General features: G+C 40.2%; 2 protein-coding genes across 4 annotated transcripts in view; both read right to left on the minus strand.

Annotated features, from left to right (window-relative positions):
* st3gal4 (ST3 beta-galactoside alpha-2,3-sialyltransferase 4) overlaps window positions 1–10,412 on the minus strand; it is a 29,860-nt gene extending 19,448 nt beyond the window's left edge. For 2 of the 3 annotated variants that reach the window (XM_073483244.1, XM_073483254.1), the window contains exons 1-2: window positions 10,066–10,411; window positions 1,900–1,965 (exon numbers count right to left, since the gene is read on the minus strand). The gene's annotated coding sequence lies outside the window, so the exon portion shown is untranslated. Of the gene's footprint in view, window positions 1–1,899; window positions 1,966–10,065 lie in introns of all 3 variants that reach the window. The other variant, XM_073483263.1, reaches the window with a different exon arrangement.
* Window positions 10,413–15,937: 5,525 nt separating this feature from the next.
* On the minus strand, window positions 15,938–17,605 carry tirap (toll-interleukin 1 receptor (TIR) domain containing adaptor protein). Its single transcript, XM_073491880.1, has 3 exons — window positions 17,527–17,605; window positions 16,693–17,301; window positions 15,938–16,477 (listed from the first exon to the last, which is right to left on the minus strand). Exons 1-3 carry the CDS (start codon window positions 17,531–17,533, stop codon window positions 16,365–16,367), a joined length of 729 nt encoding a protein of 242 aa, XP_073347981.1. The 5' UTR covers window positions 17,534–17,605; the 3' UTR covers window positions 15,938–16,364.
* Between the last annotated feature and the right edge of the window lie 2,100 nt (window positions 17,606–19,705).

Below are 19,705 nucleotides of genomic sequence, written 5' to 3' on the forward strand. Positions count from 1 at the left end.
CAAGCATGTAGATTTGCATCTATACAGGCCAAGGCAACCTGGGGTCTGAGGTCCTGAGAGGGCAGTTCGCACGTCTTTGTGAACTCTGGGCCATGTCTGAAGAGGTGGCGTTGATGACAGTTTATCAGATAGGTGGGAGTTTGGGTCCTTTTGATGTCCTGGAGACGTGTCTTGCTGTGTTCAGTCATTTTGTGACTCTCAGGGAGAGGTCCTGAAGACACCGGGCTGGCTGGAAGGTTTTCCAGTCACATGCAAATCAAAGCGTTGTTGACAATCCTACATTAGCCCTTTTCAAACAGAGAATCCGCATTAAAGCCACAAGGAAGGCTTTACACTGGCTTTTTTATTTTCACACTGAACCAAGCAGCACTGTGTCATTTCATACAGCATGACAGTACACATCATAACCTTCAGATCCGTGTGTTTTTTTTGACTGTGAACACCTTCAGTCCGACACACCCCTGTCCCATGCTGCCGGCTTTTCCATTCACACAGATGTGTGAAGATGTGCCTCTGTTGCAGCTTTGTTACCACCTTTGGCTTTGTTGATCTGGCAGATCAGAGGCGGTACGAAACTGTCTCCCCATTTCGCCTCTGTAACTTTCACACCGGCAGCGAGGCAGAATATCGGCGCAAGATACCCGCCTTGAAAAGGCAGTGTGAATGGGGCTATTGATGCAAGGACGCAAAAAACGCAACAGGAGGGTGCACAGAAAAGAAAGAATGGAAGAAAGATAGAAAGATGCTGAGAGAGTAGGGCAGCAGATGAAGGCCAGTCAGTTTAAGAGGATCTGAACTGAGGGACATTAGCAGTCCCACAGCATCACATCAGCTTCAGCACTGCGTGCTGGGTTCAACTGTGCTTTGGAGGGTTCAGATTACGGCTTAGATCAGATTAAAAGGCATTTAACGTGACACACATCTGACTATTTAATGCACAATGCACATCCTATCCACCATCTTCCTGAGGCCAGATACGACCAAATGGTTGTGCTGAATGAAAGTGCTTCAGAACTAGCCCTGAAAATCAATAGCAAGCTGCAGGAGTGCACAGCTGAAAATCTATTTTAAGACGTGTGCACATGCACTTGCTACATTGCGACAACAGTAATGTAATACTGCTGTAAAGCTACGAGTAAATCATGCACATCCAAACTTGAAGACAGCGGGGGAGTGCAAAACACATGATCGATTAACACCACCGCGGGGACTCGCGCAGATTTTACTCTGCAATATGGACACAGACCTCCCTGTTCACATAAAACATGACATGGTACAGGCTGTAGTTTCTCGGGCCTATAATGGAGTGGGTGTGTTTTCATCCTGAGCCGGACATGAGGCCGGTCTGTGTTTGTTCCCCAAGTTATTGTTTAGGAAATGACGAAAACACTGAAGAATGTGGAGAGGAGCAAACCTCAGATGCATCTTTTTCTTTTATGAGGGGTGATTGTGTTTTCCTCTTCCTGAGATACTGTTCCTGTGTTCATATAGAGCTCGACTATAGTGCTCACCACAGTTGTGCTCAGTAGTTGATTAACCCACCCATTAGTCCAGAGACGGAAATAATTGAGCGTAAATGCTACAACATTTGCATGTCCCAGCTTGTCAGATGTGAGAATACGCTACTTTTCTCAGTCTAACAACAAAACCAATGATCTAAATGTGTTACTTTAGGCTTTGTAAAAAGTTGTAATGGGCATTTTCACTGTTTTTTGACATTTTACTGACTAAAAATTCATCACTTCATTGAAAAAATCATTGTTTGACACCTTGAAACATAGTTGTTAGACGTCAGTACTTCCAAGTAGACTAATATTGAAAACTGACGGGTAATTTTCCAATGAACCCCTGCAGCCACTTATTACATATCAACAAAACAACATTAAAGAAACATCTTACCTTTTCCCTCTTTCATTTCCAGTGATTAAATCCTCAGGTACATATGTAATCAGTCTGGGCTTCTCCCTGCAGTAAAAGCAAATCATTATCTGACATATACAGGCAACTGGATATCTGCACAATTAACTTGTTTTTCTTTCTTTTCTACTTGTCTTTGCAGACGATTAAGGGGCTAGAATTCAATTGCAGCTCTGAGCGGAAGGTCACTCCTAAACAGGAAACTCGCGGCAGAGATTTTTGTCCACAGGAAGTATGCTTTGTGACGAGGATGGGACGGATGCTGCGGGACAACAGACGCATTATTAAATTACATACATGAAAATATGGAAATGACAGCCATGATATGGGCTGATCATCTCTGGGCTGATTATTATGGATTAACCAGTGGATTCAACAAAATTAAACAACAACCATTTTGATAGTTGTTGCTTATTTATTAAGTTATACCTTATGAAATGTGTATATTTGCTGCTTTTCTCTGTTGTTGTACATTGTAATTTAAAGCTTTTTCGGATTTGGACTGATGGTTGAATAAAAAGATTTTCTGACATTTTCTTAGACTTAACATGCCCTACATCAACCCCTTTAGCCTTTATCTGCATCAATATCCATTCTAAAGTACTGCCTATCTCCCTGAACATAAGGGAGATACAACAGCTGGACATAGTGTAGCTCCCAGGAGCGTGAAGCACAGGAGGCACAGGACCTCCTCATAGACACCACAGGCAACACAAAAGCAGAGCAGCACAATAGCTGGCTGTGTGTGATACAGTGTGAGCTGGAAGAGGGGCGGAGGGAGGGCTGGCTGGGACTGGGAGAACCGGGGAGGGGGGGGGGGGGGTCAGGCGCTGCAGTGTGCAACGCCGTGAGGCACGCTGGTCGGCTGACTGACACTGGCAACAATCTCCGAGATGTGAGGGACCAGCAGAGCATGATTTAGTCCTGTCAGAAATGCCCTTCACCACAGATGTTCTGAAAGCATTTTTGCAAGTCTAACCGTGGATCACGAAAGAAACGCAGACAGACCACTTAAAGAGCTTAGTCACACACTGTAGTGATTAAAGATGAGTCAGGCAGCACAGTGGAAGTAATTCCAGCAAAAAGCACTCCATGGGAAAATGTTGTCAGTGATTTATTGGTTAAAGCTCCTTCCTCCCAAATTCCCAGGGAAAGTGAGGGTTGACAAGGCTAATGCTATAGGTGCTTATGCTAATGTTGTCATTAATCTAGCTAATTATTACTGCTAAGTATTTATGTCAACACACTTGGGTGGTATTAAGATGGGCTCTGCACTTGAGGGCAATGTGTTATAGCCACTTTGGGTACAGATGTAAACAAACCATCATTACTGCATTCACATAAATCAATATTAGCAATCAAATTAATGTTTGTATGATGGATTAAAGGTCCCATTTTGTACAAAGTAAGATTGAGTGTCACAATGCTATGTAAATACTGTGAAAAAAGTGTCCAAACGCTCAATAGATGGAGAAATGCACACAGGCCGTATGAAGAAACTTTGCCTTTAAACGAGCCATCAGGACTTCGGTAAGGTTGTGATGTCACAACTATACAATCACCGCCCTCAGCCACGCCTGCAACCCCCACCCCAGCACGTTTTTGGTTGTAAAAAGACCGGAATAGGTGATACTCAAACCCGGTGGATGGTGCCTGCTCAGGCCTGTGAGAGCTGACCAATCAGACCACACTGTGCTTTTAGAGAGGGAGGCCTTAAAGAGACAGGACACTCAAACAGAGGGCGAATAGAGGTGCTGCAGCATTAGACAGTATGAGAAAAAATATGATTTTTGAACATTAAAACATGTAAACTTTCCCCCTAAATAAAACTATAAGCCTGACAATGAGCATAATATGGGACCTTTAATCTTGAGTTGTTGTGAAAATGTGTCTTCACACACATACACACACACACAGACGCAACCATGACGACATGTCCTTGTGCGTCTAATAATTTGATTTACTGTAAGATTTTTTCGGTCCACTTTAAATGGGTAAAGTGAAAGTCCTTGCAATGCAGTCAGTCATAAATGATGACTCTAAATGACCTTCTCCTCTAAACCCCTTTCACCTACCAGCTGATTTCTCTCAACCGCCGACACACTCCCTAAAGAAAATCACCGCCGTACTCACAATAGGAAAAAACGACTCTAAAACACATAATCCCAGAATTTAATCCAGTCAGAAGAGCTAAATCTGGTGCCCATTTGTAACACTTTGACCGCTTTTATGACGAAAACCTTTCAAAGACATTTCTTTGCACGCTATAATCAACCGTTTTCCCTTCTAAAAGCATCTGCATGTAAAACAGCATCTTTAGGGAACTATAAGTGGTACTATACAGGACTGGATCCTGGGATGTGGCTTTTCTCCAATATCTAACTTCCACATTCCCATATTTCAGAGGGATCATTATTAGATATCCATACGGAAAGATCTCCAGAGTATTCCATATATAGACAAAGAATTTTGAAATAGTTTTTTCCTTTCGTGTTATGGGCCATGGTGCAGTTTGAACAGGATGAGTTTCAGTCTGGATTGTGTTGAGTGGTAGGCTGTCTGTCTGTGAAGGGATGGAGTAGCAAGCGGAGCGTAGTGGACGGGTTTGGGTGTCCTGGATGTAGGATGGGCCTCAGCCGCTCAGACCATGGTGGGCAAGAACAAGTGAACTGAATCGGATTCAAGCCAGAGGAGTTCTGTGGACAGATAAGCTCTGATTGCCACACTCATGACTAATCCACAGTTTGGTTTTATTGCATCACTTCTGCTGTAACTGACGTAGAATTTCCTCCACTGGGTGCAGCTTCTTGTTGCTCTCCACCCATCCTGTGCTCTTTGTCATCCACTTGCTATTGTGCAATTTAGGTAAGACTTTCTTCCATTCTTGACTGTACCATTTGTTTGCCTACCTCCTATGATATATTGCTATGAATACACGGAAAGTCGACCAAATTACGGTTTAACAATATCATAATATCTGGAGTTGTAACATCAGGATTACCCTCCATTGTAAAAGAGAGCTTAAGATGATATCCTTGTAACATCGGGAAACAATTATGTGATGTTAAAGCTTCAGAAGAGAAACACCACCAGGCCATTTCTGCTCGCTCGCAGGACTACATGTCGACTCACACTAATCAGATCACATCTTCCATGGTGGAGCTTTCTTTGCCAGCAGCATCGTGATTCATAGTAGTAGTGAAGTCTTATTAATGATGGCACCGGGGCACTCTTCCTGATGCTAAAATTAAATGAATTGTGGGCCTTGCTATATGTCATGAGACATTTGCAGATGTTGGAAAACAAACAGGCGAGAACACACATCGGTGAATCAGTACATCAGGCTTCCTGCTCACTACTTTGGAAATCAATCTGGTCGTAATTAGTTCTAGCAAGAGAGAGTTTGCTCGGTTGTACTTTGGCAGAAACTGACCATTTCCATTTGGCCATAACAGACTGTTCCCACACTAACATATTGAACCAAGATGACACATATTTTTGGTACTTTCCACCTCCTTACCATTACAATTGTGCTGCATCTATAGGTAGTAGAAGGCGTACTCATCACTACAGCAAGGTGCAGTAAAAAAGCAGATGTCTGTATACTGCACTCTGCTAATCTATGAATGCGTGATATTACCTTTTTATTCTAAAGTGGTTGGACACAAACATCAGCAGTAACTGCATCAGGGAAATGAAGCAATACCACAAAATATATGTGACTAATTTTTCTCTAGCAGGCTGTTTCATAAGGCGGGAGCTCCAACAGCAAGAATCATTTGTTTTTAGGTGTTGGCCTCAGGGATGGTGTCCAGTGTTTTGGAGGACGATCTGAGAGGTCTTATCTGGGTGTACGGCAGTAAAACTTCTAAAATGTGACAAGAGAATGTGTCAGGATGGGATATCACCTTCAAATAGCCATACCTTCACTCCCTTATCGTTGTCTTTTCCATTCAACTATAGAATCAAATCAGAGGCTCCTTTTCTTCATGGTTATTAATCTGACCTGGGAACCACATGAACGGATATTTTTACCATAAGACATTCAATTAGTGGAGATTCTTACATTCTTACTGTTAAGGCCAGACTTGCCCATTGGAGGTGCTGAGGAGAAAAGGGCTGAGGGTCCTATTGATACCCTGGTCAGCCCCTCTCTCAGCATTATGTATGCCTCCTGTGCCCTTCAAGCAAACAAATCAATAAATGCATTTAACAAATTACTAAAGGGAAATAACAGGATCCTCAAACAAGATGTGGGTGTCAAGATTAACACGATCGGTATACTGACAGTGTGTATATTTACACATTTACAAGTATTGAAATGACCAGAAAGCACACACAGGCTGTGTAAGAAAAAGGTTTACATATACTCTGAGAGGGGTGGGACAAAATATCATCACTGCAATATACTGTGATACTTTCGTCTCAGTGTCAAATTCTGGGAAACTGACACCACAGTGCTGCAAAAAAACACATAAGTTGTGCACTTTGCTATTTTAGGGGTATTTTGTATTCTTTAGTTAAACAGATATCGTCATGTATCATTAGATGATTGTCTTGCAATGTACTGATGATCACAGTTATCACTGTATTGTGGTTCATATGTTATCGGGGGCGACGTATTGTGAATAGTATCATGAGTTACTCTGTGATTCCCAACCCTACTCTGTGATAGTAGTGACTAACTCAGTAACAATAAGATGTTTTCAGTTTGGTACATCCAGGAACGCCCACCCAGGGTTCACGGAAGTGATCAGTGCACTAGGGTATGATGAACATTTCCCTGAGATGAATGTTTTGGGGGCAGATGTGTTGTTATTCATCAGACTTTTTGGACCCAGATTGATTGATTCAAGCAGAAGTGAGTCATTACTGCAGAGTCGCCCTGAGCAAAAACATCTCTAAGCAAAAGAAAACTCTCCCTTACTGTATGAGGCTACAGTGACTAAATACAACAGCAGGAAAAAAGACTAATATATCTATAACAAAGTTATTTAATATCTACCTGTCTATCTAGGAAAAAAAAATATATATCTAACTGCCCAATGTCCTCATCATCTCTGACCAGTTTTAATCTTTTCATTAAGAATGCCAAAATTAGCTGTATGGTAATTTTGTGGCCATGATTGCTAGTATGTTAATGGTGTTGTATTACAGTGTAAGTTTTTTGGTTTTTTTGGTCAATTCAGTCCAATACAACAACTGAAATCTATGTGCATACGTGGCAGACCTGATATTGCCATGTTGGTTTGGTTCCAGGATCATCATATCCTCCTACAAAAAAGTAACAAAGTCCGCTCTGGAGCAAGCCGCTGGGGCTGAATGGGACGCTCACCCAGGAGACAGATATTTGTATCCTGTTTGGAACATATAACAAAAGATGGTTTTGGTTTGTATAATGTTCACCTGGGATAACTTCTCCCATGTGCGTACATTTCCCGAGTCAAGAGGCTATGAAACTGGACAAACATTAATTATGATATGACAGGAATAACAGCGACGTCAAACCATAAGTGTAAATATATCGGACAGACGTTAGTATCTGTCCATCCCCCTAATCAATCCAACAAACCGCTCTCTTATCTCTCTTATCTGTTAAGGTTGATCTCCCAAGATAATCCACAGAAAACTGCTACTGTAAACACTCAACTGTCAGCTTCAGGTGTGAATGAAAGACTAATGAGAGGCCACTCAAAGAGACAGTAGTGAAAGACTGCATGTTATGTAAGTTTGTACCACAATAAACTGTGTGGATAAGGTGGATTTAATCAATCTCGTAGTTTTCATCTATAAACATTGCATTTTACCCTTGAGTTTGCTCGTTTTATTTATATTATAAATGTCTTTTGTAAGTTAAATTGACCCAAGTGTATTTTACTTTTATGGAATTGTTCATATGGTTGAATTTTTAAAAAAAATAATTAGTGAAAGTAAAAGTTCCAAGTTCATACTGTGCAAATGCATGAATAAAAAAATGCCGTGAAAAGGTCAGCAATAAGAATAACAGGCGCTTTCAATTTGGTTTTTGAATTTCAATGGAGATTCGGTATTTCTGCATGTCTATTCTTCCAGGAAGGTGACATCAAGGTTCCTGACGCCCACTCACAATCAAAAGATGAAAAATGTAACAGTTTCCACACAACACTGAAATTATACAAAAGGGAAATGAATGGTGGCAATACATCACTAATCCCTAAAACTCTCTCTTATCCCAATTGACTGTGTGATAAACCTTTGTAACAATTGCAGTTCAAATTTCTGTACCTAGTTTGAGCAGTAGGGGTACAGTCGGATTTCTGTATGCTTTATAGTGCTGGAAAAAGTACATATGTCAGGGTTTTCATTGGCCTGTTTGTGAGCAGATAGCCTTACTGGTGACAAAAAATGCAGAGAAAAAGGTTTAGAAATGATTTCAAATTGTACTCAGTACTCAATTAGGATTTTTTTTAAAGTAACTAAGTAGATTGCATGGTGTTATGCATAAAATACAGACCTGGAGAAAGTACAAGGACCCAAACAAATGACTGAATTACAATAGTTTGAGTAGCTGTAATTAGTTACTTCCTGAGTGAACTGACCTCAGAATAAAAAGGTAGGCATTTTACATTTATACAAACCACAGATACATTCAAATCTGTATGTATAATATGTGCCTTAATGACATCTCTACAATACGTGTCATATCACATTCTCATTACCTGCATATGAGCTGACTTTCCTGTTGGGAGGTAAAAGGGATGGCCAAGATGTCAGGATATTTTCCAGCTGTGATAGTGGCAACAGAACCGGATGTTGTCAGAGGATACAATTTTAAATATAACCTAAATTAACAATAAAGGTGCAATATAGAAAAATTTGAAGTTTCAACATATCCGTGGTTTGCGGAAATCTCAACTGCCAAAAGTTATTTTTGCCAATTGGGTTCCTGAATGTGGTGCAGCCCTTGAACGAGTTCAACCAAGACTTGCTTCTCACTCTGCGCCTTTGTTAGATTGTGTTTAATGGTGTGATCAGAGGCACAGAGCCAGACGGCAACAAAGATCACGTAAGAGGACTTAATTGGGAAGTTAAAGTACAGTAGCAAGCCATCAGGCCAAATTGCAGCTGTGATATCACTTTAATAGTCTATGTTCATCAGCAGGGTGAGAGACATATGGCAAGTGAAAGCCTTTTTTTATAATACTCATTCTTAGTCATTCACTTGCTGTTGCTAAACTAAATTACACAAAGTGGTTCTGTGCTTTTTACTACTTCGGCAGAAACCAAATAATAATAAAAGACTTTAATTGAACTTCAAACTAAGATGGATGTTTACAGTGCAGATGCGTGTTTGACACAGCTCGGCTGGTTTTCAGCCAAACTGAACCGACTGACTGATTCAAGGAGGAGTGCTTCACAGCAGAGGCAGTGCTGCAGAGGGCACTGGTCATCAGCCAGTTCGCTTCAAGTTGTTGTGTGAAAAAAGTATATTGCAAATATCACAAAATGTGACGTCATTAGATACAAATAAAGAATACAATAACGATACAAATGCACTTTTCAGTTCAGGAGTGTGTGGCAAATGTGTGCCAAGTGCAAAAACTTAAAATTTGGCTTTGCAGCAACTGATACAACAAATACAATACACATTCCCTGGTGACAATAGCTATCATGTTACAAGTGAGAACTTCTTGCAACTCACTTGTCCCTGAACTATCAATATTTGCCAAAAATGTGCCCCAGAGTATCAAGGCCTGATTATTAGAGCTGCTGGGAAATAAAATCAGCGGTGTTTAGTGTCAGACTGTAACCTTAATTCCACTTCAAGATAGATCCAGTGCCTCTGATCACAGGGAACATAAGTACTGTCTGTGGTTGAATAAATTCAGTGCTATTATCCTTCATGAAAATGATGCGGCCAAGTATTTTCCATCCCAGTCTACATTATCTATCCAAGCCAGGCAAACAGAACGGAAAGAAAGACATCAAAGTAACCACAGTGACACAAATGTACAAATCAGAACTCGTGCCAGCCAAATTAAATTTGATATCTTGTGATCCAGTGAGGCCAGCTACAGCAGATCAGTGTTGTCTCCTGCCGCCCTACAAGCATGCACAAAACTCCCAGACTGCTGCTCCGTGTTCGGGCTCTGAATCAGCCTTACTTACCAGCAGTGCTGTCCGACAGATGAGCTTTAATCCGCGGAGCGCGAGCCTGTTGTACTGTACAATGATGTTGAAACCAAGTTCACGTTGCTTTTTGGTGTCATTCACTGCGTGGGAAAACGAGAAATTTGCGTCTGAAATTTGCGCACACACGCGGGTAGATGCAAGGGTGTGATGTGAGCATCAGAGCTCATCTCTCTCAACAATGTAGCGGAAACGAGAAGTGCAGAGAGGAGTTTGCCGTGGTCTGACGGGCATGAAGTCCTCGGGCAGATATAGCGGTTTACTGGAACGCTTTCTCTCCGTTACAGCGCGTTCCCTTTCCTCTCAACGCAGGGACGCATGCGCACGTGTGGTACGCGCACTGGGCCGCCGGAGTAGCACAGATCCAAATACCATCGCTGCAAAAATGTACAAGCCCAAACCTGATGGTGCTGGCCGTACAAGTTAAAGTACACAAGGTTATCGAACCCTTCCATGTGACCCGCAGCTTATTATGATTATTTGCCCCGTGCCTCCTCCAATCCGCCTCGAACTCGACTCTCATCCCAGAGGGAACAACATCTGGAAAGACTTTGCAGTTGGCTGTGATTTCTTTTAAAAGCTCTGAATGCAACAGATAACAGAGCTGAAACACAGGGATGTGCGCTCAGGTCTGTGGAAGTCCTGCATTCAGTGTGTTGCTTGTGTAAAAGTGCGCAACAGCATCAAAATAAAGTTGGAACAGTGAAAGTTGAGTAATATTTATTATTAGATGATAATTAGTGATATTAATGTGTCATCATCACTTAAACATGTACATATATATGTATATGTTTATATACAGCAGTAGGCTGTATAAAGTGGTTAAATTATATATGATTTATATATATAAAGAAATAAATTATAATGATTTATGCTGCTGCTGTTCCCTGTGTGTTCATGGTGCACATATGGCATAAGGAAGGCGGTGTCGGTGCAGGTTTCAACACTGCTTTGCAATATGAAAAAAATAAGTCTTAATAAGTTTTTTGTGCCCACAAGAAAGCAGTCATGTGATGTGAGCTCATCCCTAATGAACTTGGATCCAGGCAGATCCAGACACATCCAAATACCACGGCTGCATGAATACAGTGTGCCTGTGGGCTCAAACTGGTGGTTGTGTTGAAGTACACAGGTTAATGAACTTTTCCATGTCAGTGATCTTCTGCTAATGATGATTTGCCCTTACTCAACCTGACAGAATATCTCTCCCAGAGGGAACAACATCTGGAGAGTGTTGTTGCTGTTAGCTGTCATTTTGTGAATCTCAGTTTGTAAAGTAGATAACAGAGTGAACTCAAGGTCGAGATCAACTTCATTCTTTCATCAGGCATTTACCCAAGAAATCCAATTTATTGAGCGCAATGGCTCTTTTTCAAGTCCTTTATACTTTTATCTCAAAGACTTGAAAAGTGTGATGAATAAATCTGTGTTTGAATGAAACAACAGAAACATTGGTTTATCCATAACTTTATTTCAGAATACAAATCTGTTATTTTTTGTAGATAACCGCTCACTAAAGATCTCCTCTAATGCATCTGCTGTCATCTAATTTGTTTTACGCAACCCTACTGATTGCACCTTGAACAAATGTTTGCTGGCTACACACCACTGAAAACATCAGTGTCCTGTACGTAATCCAAGATAGCTAGAAGGATGCATTCCTGTTTTTACAAGCCTACTAATTCCATTTCAGTGTTTCATCATCAACTTGTGGTGCCTGTAATTCATGTCTGAGTCAGTACACCACGGGTAGTGTTCATGTCTGTACCAAATGCAGGAAATTGTAGAGAACAGCTTCTTGGAGACATGCAAGAGAGACTTTTTGGGGTTTTTTTTAGACAACATAATTTCCTGTGCTTTGTGTACAATTTTCATTTTCAGACAATTTGCCAAAAAAATGTATCCAGGTGGTATTGAGTCCTGTATTTTGTATGCATCTTCCTGCAACATCAATTGATTACAGTCTAACAAAAAGAAGGAAGGTTCGGCTGGAAGGCAACGTAGAAATTATTTGTAATTTATTTTGTGAAGCTTTTTAATTACTTGGGGAAAACAGACTGCACTTCACGAAGCAGCCTTCTCATGTCTCATTGCACTGTATAGTCTACGTTCACTGAAACCCAATAAAATGTTTGGATCTCCTGCTCTCCTTTAATTAACCCAGCTGGTGCTTCGCTGTAGCACGGCAAGCTGAATGTACTCACCACAGATAGAAACATCCAGGTCGGTGCTGCCGCGCCCAGTAGAGACCACCGTGGTGACTAACAGCTGAGTGCTTTTCTGTACTGTTGGTGGTCCAGAGCACACCAGCTTGCCACCCTGCGGCCTGAACTCTCTCCTCTCTTTCATTTCTTGCTTCATGCTTAAATTGCTGGGATGCTGACACTTAGCATGACTGTGTATGGGCTTCCCAGCACTGAGCTAGTGTTAATTTCCCAGCTATTTTTAGATTTAGTCTTAGTCTTCCTAAGATCAAAGGCCCATGCGTGTTTTAGTCATATTCACGGAACTTTAGTCAGTGTTTACATGTTAGACTTGTCTTATCAAAAGAAAAAACAAAACAAAAAAAGACGTGGACATTTTAGTGAAATGAAATGTTTCATCAAAGGTCCAATGTGCATGATTTAGGGGGATTTATTGCTAAAAATTGAATATTAATAATGGGACAGTGTTGTGATGGGTGTTCAGTTGGTTGCAATCTGCAAACTCACCACTAGATGTCACTAAATCCTAAATGGTGGACCATCTAATTTTAGGCTTTAGATTTCATCCAAATTGACTGAAGGCTGACCAAAACTGGGACTGAGACTTGGCCAGAAAATGTTACTAGCCTGTGTTTATAATAGTTTGTACACTACCATTAGCATACATTTGGAAAGAAAATATTTGAAACATCTTTGCTTAGGCTACAAAATCATCAGACCCTGATTATGAGATGTGTGTGCATCTATGATAGGGTTGCTTTAACATGGGTGGCAAATTTAGCGTTCCAAATTAAACAAACCGGTCTTGAGCAAGAAGACATCTATATGCCATTTTTGCGGGGCGCTTTAAGCCAAACTTGGCAGAACTAGGGCCAGCTGGACCGACGGTTGGAGACTCCAGGAAGTTATGTGTCTCAGCCAAGTAATAGTCAGATGATGAATGTGATTAAACCTTTCATCCCTACCTAAGTTTCTGTGTGGGGTGCCTCAAGATGTGTCTTCAGGTTTGTAGTATTCTTCCCAGCATCTTTTTAGCTGTAGGTTTTCTGGTATTATATTTGAAAGGGGTCCAAATGTCAACCCATGTTTTAGTTTAAGAAATTAACACCATCATGTAAAGTGAATGATAACTAGATCTTTAGACTGATGTTGAGACATACAGATTATATTGACTGTTAATGGGAGGCTATGGATGTTGAATTTGACTTACTTTTCATTTAAAGTAACATTATGTAACTTTTTGAATTTAAAATAACAGCTTAACAGCTTCTTGTAAGCAGATGGTGGGAAAAAAGCCTTGACTGCGTCAATATTTATGTAAAATTTTAATGATATTGAGAATTATAACATTGTAGGATCACTAAGGCATCGCTCCAGTTGATTCAATGAATACCTGATATTTTACACTGAGTCATCCAAATGCCAAGTATCTGAAATGAAGCACTGCCAGTATGTTTGATTCAGAAGAGAAGCTGCTGCCAAGGACATTTAATCATACCTAACAAGAGAATTGAAAGTTTTTTTTCTTTGGATTTAAGAGAAAGGGTGTTCCTTCCAGCTCTACAACATGTTCAGACTTTGTTCCAACTAGCTGAGCCTAAAAGCACCCAGTCAGAAATATTGTGACTAAAAATACTAATAACAGCAGACCAGAGGAGTGATCTCCTCCTTTGTTTGAAGAGATAGTTGACAGAAAGTAAAAGGAATGTTTAAGTTGGCTCTTTTCTCAATAGGATGTACACTTCCTCTATTATTACTCAAAGTCCGGTTGAGAGAAAAGGTCATGCCACAATCAGCAGTTTGGTAAGGGCGGGTTTGTTGCAGTTTTATCTTTCACCCTGACAAACACACACATAAAAGATACACGTATGGTTTATAATTGTTATTGTAACATGCGGATACCGGAGACATCACACCATCATCTTCCAAAGAACACTCTCTACTGGAAAGAACAGGAAAACACACCACCTAGTGGTAAACACTATCTGTATCACAATTAACTGTATACAACCGAATATTCTCTCATTACTCCATTAAAAGGAGGATTGCATTCATTTATGATGCCTTAGTGTCCTTGTAAATTTAAATTGTGGGCTGCAGTTTCGACTGACTCGTGTAACTAGCTGAGACAATGAACACAAGTTCCCACATTATGTGTTCATAATTTACATTTATTGCCGGCTATTCAACTAGGTCAGGCGCCGTACTTCTCTAGATCTGACAGGAAATAAGCCCCTGCTGCTTGGAGTCAAATGTTTCCTGTTCACTGTGTGAACATCCACAGCACACACTCACTGCTGGTAATTATACACAAAAAAGAAGGAAGGTCCATGTGACTACACAATAAGCTTAACGTTCTTTTAAGTCAGAATAAATAGTACAGTACTTATACGGGAAAAACATTTAGGACTGCAACTAGGCAAATAAAATCAGACGATTAAACAACAAAATTCCTGACATTAAAACAAGATAATAACAATGATTATAAAACCAATAAGACTTTGAGTTAAACAGTGTGCTGGAATTAATAAAAAGCTTTTTATTTCATTTTCTTACAAAAGTAAAGTTTTGTGAAGTGGCTTTAAAGATGTTACCATCAGACGAGGAGTTCCAGAGCAGGGCCCTGTAGCAAAAGCCTGGTAACCTTTAGTCTCGGGACTGAGAACAACCAGCAGAGCCCTGAGCGTCTGAGGCTGCACTCTCTGATAGGGTAGCAGCGGTTCAGCAATGCAGCTGGGAGCTGAATCGCACCATTCTTTAAAGGTAATCAGTAAAATCTTAAAATTAATTCATTAATAATAGTGGTAACAAGTGAAGTAAGACTAAAACAGGTCTGATGTGATCTTGTCTTCTAGTATTTGTTAAAAGCCGAGCAGCTGCATTTTGTCCAAGCTGAAGTCAATCTTTTTGTTTAACACTGAACACATTGAAATACAATAACTTAACCAAGATGACATGAAGGCGTGTGTGACCTTCTTGATATCGGTTGAGAGATACAACCCAATTTTTTTAAATACTCCTCAATTAAGAAAGAAAATGGATTGATGAGTTTTGTAACTAGTTTTTCAAATGAAATGTCACAGTCAAATTTTATACTTGGGTTTCTGGCAGCAGGTTTGATATTTGTTTTGTACAAATTTGTTTTCATTTAGCTAAAGAAAGCTTTGGGACATCCAGCACTTTAAATTTCTGACAGACAAGATTATTACTGTTGAAAATTGGGTTCACCGGTATTTAATGGGACATACATTTGCATATCATTCATATAATAATGTTACTGAATTTTGTCTTTATGTATGATATGTCCCAGTGGCAGCACTTATGCACATAACAACAGGAGGTCAAGGATGGAGCCTTGAGCAACACCAAAGGAGGCATCAACAACCACAACCGAAAAGCTCTTTTTGATAAATGATGATCATTTGGCAGTATCCTTGATGCAGAAGTACTTTTGAAGGTGATCCAATAGAATAAAATGATCATGAGCATCAAATGCTCATAAGTATAGAGTGTTTGTTACTTTAAAGACATTAGTTTCAGTGCTATGATGTGAACGGAAAGTGAGTGGGACCCTCCACTGATTGAGCAAGATTGAAAGATTTCATAATGTCTATTAAAGTAAGAGTGAAAGAGGAACTGCTGTAAGTAAAAAACATCTAATATTAAGAGTCTGTCAAAGCAGGGCACAGTGAAAGCTAATGGATCATCCATCCGGACTGATTTGACAAAATAAAACTAAGGCAGAAAAACAATTTATTTCTGACATTTAACATTTGATCTGACATTAAACACCAACTAACACTACTAAGTCAGAAGATGGATAAAAAACAACACTTGGCCAAGGAGGCATGAGATGAGGTAGCAAGGCTGACAGGGACCAGATATTAGCATCGATTCACTGTGCTGCTGCGTTTACCAGTGAAGGTCAACAGCAGCAGCGTTTTCCATTTAAAGCCTGTTGCTCTTCATCACAGACTTTCACTCTTAATGATGGCCAAGACAATCATTGTTTAAACTCCCATCTTCCTTCTTTATCACTTCCAGTGGGATGGAAGTTTCAGCGGGGTCATTCTTTCACATCAGAATGTCTCCCCCTGTTTTTGAGCTGTCTCCTCCACTTAATTCATTGCTAGAGCTGTCCATGTTGCGATCTAGTGTCTTCTCATTTTTAACCAGGTCTTCCAAGTCTGGAGAAGAAAACAAATGGAGATTATTAAGATTTTTTTTTGTTGTTGCAACATTTACAAGAACCCACATGCTAGCTCGCCTGGAAGGGAAAAAACAAACTGTGGGGTGACCACAGATTTCAGCAGATATCAATTTAAACTTGGGACTAAGACCAGGCTCAATTACAGTATATGAACCTGGCCCAAAGAACATAATTTTTCTATTCGCTACTTACACTTGAGCACAGTCTTGTTGAGGAGAGAATACCCCCAGTCAGGTTTACGGTTCAGGTCGATGCAATAGTAGAATCTCAGTTCCTGAGGACACTGTGAGCGGGGCAGGTTGTGAACCAGGGGAATAATCCGATTGGACATAGGCCCCTCTGCCAGAGCCTGGTGCATCATATATGTGCACCACTCATCCTGCAGGAAGTTAGGAGTGATAAGCAGAGCCCATAAGTGGCTGTTCTGCACAGCCTGGCATAACTCTGTGGAAACTGCAGCTCCTGGACAGTCGTCCCTCTCCCGTAGAAAGCACCGAAGGCTACGGGGCGACGCCTCCAGGAAAGAGACCAGGCGTCCGGCCTCTTCACTGTCACTGTCCACAGAGCTGTGGCACACAAACACGTCATACTTTCGGCTCCATCGCAGCAGTGAGCTCAGAGCAGACTGTGCTTTGGAAGGGGTTGTCCCTGGCGATGATGATGACGAAGAGCAGAATGATGAGGCAGGTGATGGTGAAGCTGATGCACAGTTGACTGAAGACGCGGAATTTTTTGTCACTTTTGCCTCTTGTTCACGTTGTGTCCCAGATACACTTGATTTAAAAAGTTTCTGGATCCAACCTGAAAAGAGAAAGTCAATGTGTAGATATGTCTAAATCGATTATACATTTTGATATCTATAAATCCTTTCTTGTCCAACTGTAAGTCATAAAGCTATGGAAGCATGAATATGAATCAAGAGCAGAAGAGTGTGGAATGATACATTAGTTAGCATACAGATGAAACAGATACAAAACTAGCATTCAAACATTTAAAGATGACATTTGTATTGAAATCTTAACTTACCATGCATGTTGATGACATCATCATGTTTGTTCAACACCTTGCCAAAATATTTCCAGTGAATAAAGGATTTTCTCCACCCCATATGTACATTACTCATAGACTGTAGCTGGACAAATGACAACAACGTGACATAACCCAGTAACAGCAACGACTAAGTGAAAACCTTTTCATCTGCCCCTGACATCACCAGCAAAAAGAGGAAGCTGACGACAACTGAAAGTGACGCCTCAACAAATGCAGTCAAACTTCAGATGCAAAGTGTCTCAAACTTTATACTTGACTGAGCAAGTACTTAACCCTTCGTCCAAAGCATGTGTGCGGTCAAATCCATGAATTTCAGTATAGCTGAGTCCTGCTTATGTTCAACAAAAAGAACATTTTATGAGCTACTTTCTCATGTGTGATAAAATTCTGTTTCAAAGAAGTGATAACAGGAAGGACGACATGAACCATTGTAAATCCACAACCACAGATATCAGATGCCTAAGCCTACCAATTTACTTCTTTCATATTTAAATATGTGTTGTATGTAACTCTTTTCATTAACCCTGACTAGGTCATTCCTTTCTATTGTGTACAAAATGTTTAATTCTGTTATGCAAAAAGCAATAATAATAATAGTAATTAAAGCATGTGTAGTATTTCAACATGAGGGGAAGTCAGACATGGAGTCGTTTTGTTGTTGAGCAATTTAACCAGATAGAGGTGCACGTAGACAGACTTGTGCTTTCATTTCACATTTTCTTTCAGGATCAGGTGAGAGATGTCAAACGGCAAATGGCTCTGTCTACAAAGATAAGTCTAATAAACGAAACACCATAAAAACTCCAGGGAAATTAACAATGGAGTGGTAACCGAAGTCCGTAGTCCTTCCCATGCTTGGGGAGTAACGTTATGTAATTACGTAATTAGGATATTTCTGGGTAAGTTACAGAAAAAAAAGATGTAATTAGATTACAGATACCATAAGTAAAAGGGGGATCACAACAGGATTGCAATTTTAAAATAAAGAATGATATACTAGCCTGTAACCATGCAGTCTCACACAACATCCCTGTGGTCTTGAGAGAAACTGAATACACAAGTGTGTATTCTTACAGAATATGTCTAACATAATACACACTCGTCATTAAGATTAGGCAAAATTAAAGTCATTTTATGGATATTTATTTTCTCTAGCCTTTATTTGTATATGTTAGGTATTGACGTTATCCAAAAGTAATGGCAAGTAATCAAGTTACATTACTTTAAAACTTTAATACTGTATCGGAATACATTTTTAAAGTAACCCTCCCAACCCCTGGTCCTTCCTATGGTGGAGGTATTATCAGATCTTTTAGGCCGACTTGAGTAAAAGTGGCAATAGACTACCAAAATGGCCTCAGTTATTACCTACTGTGCATTATTATTCCTGAAGCACTGGATTTTATTTTAATTCCCTTTATATCCTGTTGTATGGTTTAATCTGATGCATTCAACTTTGAAAAGTGACCATATTTGTGTATGTTAATGGTACACTTGTAAAGTAGGCTACTGTGTTCAGCTGGCAGATGAATAAAGTGAAAGAGAGGTAGGCCACAACATTTCTCTAATGTATAGTGAAGACGTGTAAAGTAGCAGGAAATGGAAATACAAAGTATTAATTACATTAAGTAATCAAATTTGTAGTTGTGAAAGTAGGCTGCTTATTTGGGCTGCTAAGTTCACTGGTTTAAAGGTGCACTATGTAGTTAAGGGGAAGACGTTTTAATCAGAAGAGAAAGATTCATTTTTATGTCTGAACAAACTGAATAAACAAACTGACCTTAAAGGGCAACACAATTTCCTAGTGTTTTACTTTGTTTATATGTGGCGGACCCTGCCACCTTTCTAGCCTCAAAGTGTTCTGGTGACCTTAATTTCCTCTGAGAACAGCTTGTTTATTCAGTTATGGGAAAAATAAATATTCCTGAGTTTGTATTATTACCTCGTTAATACAGTAAATATTAAAAAGTTTAGTTTGAATTTCTTCTCCAGAACTACATAGTGCCCGTTTAAAGAGTGTGGAAGTCTAAAGACGCCACCCTCAGGCGGGGTATAATAATAACATCCATGGGCAAGCGATGCTCAATGCTCCGCTATTCAACAAATGCGCATGCGCGAATTCAGAACGTGCCGGAAGAGAGCGTCACTTCCTGAT

The sequence above is a fragment of the Pagrus major genome, chromosome 2 (genome assembly GCF_040436345.1).
Source record: "Pagrus major chromosome 2, Pma_NU_1.0".
Taxonomy (NCBI): Eukaryota; Metazoa; Chordata; class Actinopteri; order Spariformes; family Sparidae; genus Pagrus; species Pagrus major.

What these genes read in the sequence shown, in the direction of transcription:
- tirap (XM_073491880.1), bottom strand. An exon ending in CAACAAGACTGTGCTCAAGT is followed by an intron (nt 16,478 to 16,692) that starts GTAAGTAGCGAA and finishes TTTCTTCTCCAG; the next exon opens with ACTTGGAAGACCTGGTTAAA.